Here is a 4,637-nt window from a genome sequence, read left to right as displayed (position 1 = left end):
TCTTTTGCCGAACTTCCATTCTCTTGAGGAATGTCTTTCGTACCACTGGTGCTTGGCTCATCGAAATTATCCGGCTTGTTCAGAGGTTCTGGTATGTATCTACCTTTACTCATCCATGAGGTTCTTTCTGATAAGCCTACCGTTTCATTTGCATTATCTATTGGAGCTGACCAGAAGTACTCATCACAGCCATCAGCATTGTCTTCGTTTACAATAGCTGTGAGTTCAGCTGTCTGATGTTCGGTTACTCCAGTGACCTTGTACACTTGATTTGGAGTGGTCCTGACCTTTTGATATACAACCGCTTTCTCTGCTAAGATCGGAGACTTTTGTTGGGACAATCGAGCGAACTCCACAGAATTTTCAGAAATTAGATTCTTGTGGTTTTCTGGTTCGCTTTTTACAAATTCTGAGCAGTCAACCGTGTCCTCTATAGAAATTTCACTCATGTTGTCGTCCTCATTAAGCTCAGATGCATTTTCAACATCTATTTTGTTTTCTGAGCTCAAGTTGGCGTTTAAAGAATCAAATTTTTGTATGGTTTCGGTTCTCAGTTTGAGTCTATCATTTTCATCCAAAAGGTTTTTAAGCATGTCCTTGTGGTCCTTGGATTTAATGAAAGATTCTATTTTGTCCAGCCCATACATGTAGGTCGGATTGACGTCATCAGATGATATCACACTCTCACAATTATAAGCCTCGGCATCGATCTCATCCTCCTTAAACTCAAGGAAGGGCAAAATCATGCGATGGATCTTTTGGCCTATTTCACAGTCCAAGTGAAGCTGAGTAATATTAGAATAAAGACGTTTTGCAATTAAACAAAAAACATTCTGCTGTTTTAACAACTTTAAATTGTCTCTTTGTAAATAAATGTTTTCGTCTTTTATTTTAACTAATTCAGACTCCTTCAACTCGATCCACATGCGCCGCTCCTCACTCTTCGAAGACACCCTGCTTAATTGATCAGTTAGGTTAGAATTGGTGACTCGAGTTTGAGTTAAGCTACTATCTAGATGAGAAATTCTTGTATTAACATTTTTTAGTTCATTCTCATATGAGGATTGTGGTACTTTAAATGAAACGAAAACCGATTATACCTTCTTGATCAGTTCATCGAGCTCATTGAACTGTTGGCTGAGTGGTTTGGCCGTGAAGCACATATCCTGCTGTTTCTTCGGTTCATTGCTTCCACCATCAGTGTTGTATCCCCTCATCTGAGATACATCGGACACCATGAAGCACCTTCCTCCACTGCTCTCCTCCTTTGCCACATAAGCCTTTCCGTGAGTAGGCTTCCTCACTTCATCGTCTTCTGAGTCGGTTGACCAAACTTCCACGCTACCGAACTCGTCATCAGCAACCGAACCCTGCACAATTAGAGCATTCATGGAAGGGTTAGCAGTAGATTTCTTCTTTCTCATCTCGTCAAGCCTTTTCTGCAACAAGGCTTCCTCATCCTTTTCCTCGTCCTTTTCAGCCATCTTTTTGAGGACACAATCCTTAGCATAGTGGTTTTTCCCACCACAGTAGTAACAGCTTACTCCAAAATCACCATCTGCCTTCGGTTCCTTCTTGGGCTCTTCAACCTTCGGTTCATTGTTAACATTTTCTGAACTATAACTCCCATGCCAGTTTCGGTTTTTGTTGCTGGGGAATCTCTTCTTAATGAACCTCTTGGGGTTAGACACCGTCATAGCATAATCCTCAGACGTGAGGTCATACTCCTCCAAGTTGAGGTCTTCATCCTCCATCACAACTTTACTTTTTGACAGGAGGGCAAGTGAACCTAGGCTTGAAACAACGTTCTTTTCCTGCAGCACAATCTTCTCTTGGGACTTGAGAATACCCACCAGTTTCGCCAAAGAATATGATTTAAACTGCTCATGGGCTTTAACTGTTGATACCACAGCTCTCCATTCTGACCTTAGACCATTTAAGAACGTAACCTTCTGCTCGATACGCTTCCTTTCGATGTCATGTTTGATCATCCTGCTGAGAAGATGATTGAAGCGATCGAACGTCTGGGTCACAGTTTCTTCGGCTCCTTGCCTGAATTCTCCAAACTCAGATAAGAGCAAGGTTTGGATAGAATGTTCAAGATCCTCGTCTGTAGAGTACAGTTCGCGAAGTCTATCCCAAACTTCCTTTGCCGTCGTGCATGAGCTGACCAACCTGAAAGTGTCGGACTGAAGGGCAAATCTGATCAATCTTAGCGCCTTGATATTGCACTGGAATTTATCCTTTTCATCTTGTGAAATATATTTAACATCCTTCAGCAGATCATTGTACTCCTTTTGAGTTTTGATAATCCTTGACGTTGCAGAGTGAGAAAACGGTCCATTGATAATTGCTTCCCATATGAGGTATCCATTATCCTCAGATCCTATAACGTAGTCTTCGAAGTGATGCGCCCAGACTTCATAATCATGAGTATATAGGATTGGAATCTTCGTGGTTGAACCGATGCTGTTGGAAATATTGATGGGGTTTGATTGCGACTCGTCCATTATGATCGAAAAACCTGTTTAAAGATCAGACTTGTAATAAATCAGATTAGGGCAAAACAATAAATATCAAGATACGTCAATAATGAGATGACGGCTCAATACATATCAGTTATTACGGAAAAACCCTAATTGAAACCTTTTCACAGAAAAGATGTGTATCGATTACACAGCCTCCTGCTCTGATACCAATTGATGAGATTAAAAATTAATCTTGAAGATCGATTAGATCTTAAACAGGTAAATAAGTATAAACAGCAAGAACACGTAAATAAAGAACAAGTCAAGAATGAATCAAACGTGTCGAATGATTATAAAATAACCCTCAGAAGAGCTCGATTAAGAACATCAACTGTAGAGGGTTGGTATGTTTACAAGAACGATCAAAGAAATCTGTAATACTATTGTTATGTTCTAGATCGATAACCTAATATGCATGCAAGCATATACTTATATAATAAACCTAAAAGGCTCTCGGTTGGACAGGCCCAAACCGGAGTACAAAATAAAAGGTTTTATAAACGAGCCCAATGACGCAATCAATTAGCAAATCTTCAACCCAACACAGAGGCTGATGCATGTGTTTTATTTTAATGTGGAATAAATCAAACTAGTGTTTGAAAGTCTTGTTCATTAGCTTAGTGGAGTTAGTTCCTATATTGATGAAGTTTTTTTGTTTAAATAATCTAGCCATGTACGTGACTTTGTGTGTCACTTTCTCTTTTCTCAAGTTCAATAAGAAAAGCCTTTAAAGCTTTGGCATACTCTGTTCCCTGTGTGAATATTACCATTTTGTGGTTTGTGAAACATTAACACTTGGTATCAGAGCAAAAGACCTGGTGTATGCCAAAGTATCAACCACGCAAAGAAATGACAGGGAACAATGGAAATGATGAAAAGGAAGGCTTGATCACTCTCCATTATCAGATGCTATCAAGAAGTAACTACTCTGCTTGGGCTATCAAGATGAGGGTCTTCATGCAACTCGAGGGAGTATAGGACGCAGTAGAGCCCAGAACAGAAAATACTGTGGCGGAAGTAAAGAAGGATAAGATGGCACTTGCAGCTATCTATCAAGGGATTCCAGAAGATCTTCTACTATCCTTGGCTGAGAAGAAAATAGCAAAGGAAGCTTGGGAGGCACTAAAAACAATGTTTGTAGGGGCAAATAGGGTAAAGGCTGCAAGGATTCAGACAATGAAAACTGAATTTGAGGCACTAAGTATGAAGGAATCGGAAAGTGTTGATGATTTTGCAGTGAAGGTGATCAACACAGTCAGTACTTTGCGCACTCTAAGGGATACCATATAAGAGTCCTTTGTGGTGAAGAAACTGCTAAGAGCTGTGCCGCCTAAGTTTCTTCAAATTGCCTTTACACTGGAGCAATTTGGGGACTTAGAAACAATGAGAGTCGAGGAGGTGATTGGAAGACTGAAAGCCCATGAAGAAAGGATGAAAGGTCACAAAGAGAGTGATGAAAGAAAACTTCTCCTGACTCATAAGGAATGGTCAGAGAGGAATAAGAAGAAAACAGATGGAGAAACCAAGCAAAAGTCAAATAGGGGTAGTGTTGGAAACTCACACGGTCGAGGCAAAGGCAGAGGTAGGTCTGGTGGCCATGGAGGTCGTGGTAGAGGGGGTCCATATCATCAAAAGGAGGGGAATCACCAAGCATCTGGATGTCAAGACAAGAGTGGAATCCAATGTTATAATTGTCAGGAGTTCGGACACTATGTAGCAGAGTGTAAGAATCCCAGAAGAGAAGGAAATCAAGAGAACAATTTGATACAAGACCACCATGACAATGAACCTGCTTTGCTTCTGTAAACCTTCGAACATGGTGAAGCGTTTATCAACGAAGAAAATGTGACCCCACAGTTAAGATCACAAGGTAACACCTCCAACCAGTCAAGTAAGTGGTATCTTGACACAGGGGCTAGTAATCACATGACTGGAAATAGGTGCAAGTTCAGGAACCTGAATGAGTCAATTCAATGATATGTGAAGTTTGGAAATGAAGCAAAAGTTCGTATAGAAGGAAAGGGCTTCATTGCATTTTAGTGCAAGGATGGGAGTCAACGCAAGCTTGATGAGGTATATTACGTCCTAGACTTATGCAGTAATATAATA

The 4,637-nt window shown here is 40.5% G+C and overlaps 1 protein-coding gene across 1 annotated transcript; it reads left to right on the top strand.

Moving 5' to 3' along the window:
- The first annotated feature begins 3,560 nt into the window (after positions 1 to 3,560).
- On the top strand, positions 3,561 to 4,334 carry LOC111883814 (uncharacterized). The gene is made up of 2 exons (XM_023880139.1): positions 3,561 to 3,782; positions 3,837 to 4,334. Exons 1-2 carry the CDS (start codon positions 3,561 to 3,563, stop codon positions 4,332 to 4,334), a joined length of 720 nt encoding a protein of 239 aa, XP_023735907.1.
- The last annotated feature ends 303 nt before the right edge of the window (positions 4,335 to 4,637 follow it).

Source organism: Lactuca sativa, chromosome 7 (genome assembly GCF_002870075.4).
Source record: "Lactuca sativa cultivar Salinas chromosome 7, Lsat_Salinas_v11, whole genome shotgun sequence".
Lineage (NCBI taxonomy): Eukaryota > Viridiplantae > Streptophyta > Magnoliopsida > Asterales > Asteraceae > Lactuca > Lactuca sativa.
Note: the sequence above shows the minus strand (reverse complement) of the source record. Positions and strands in the feature narration are given on the sequence as shown.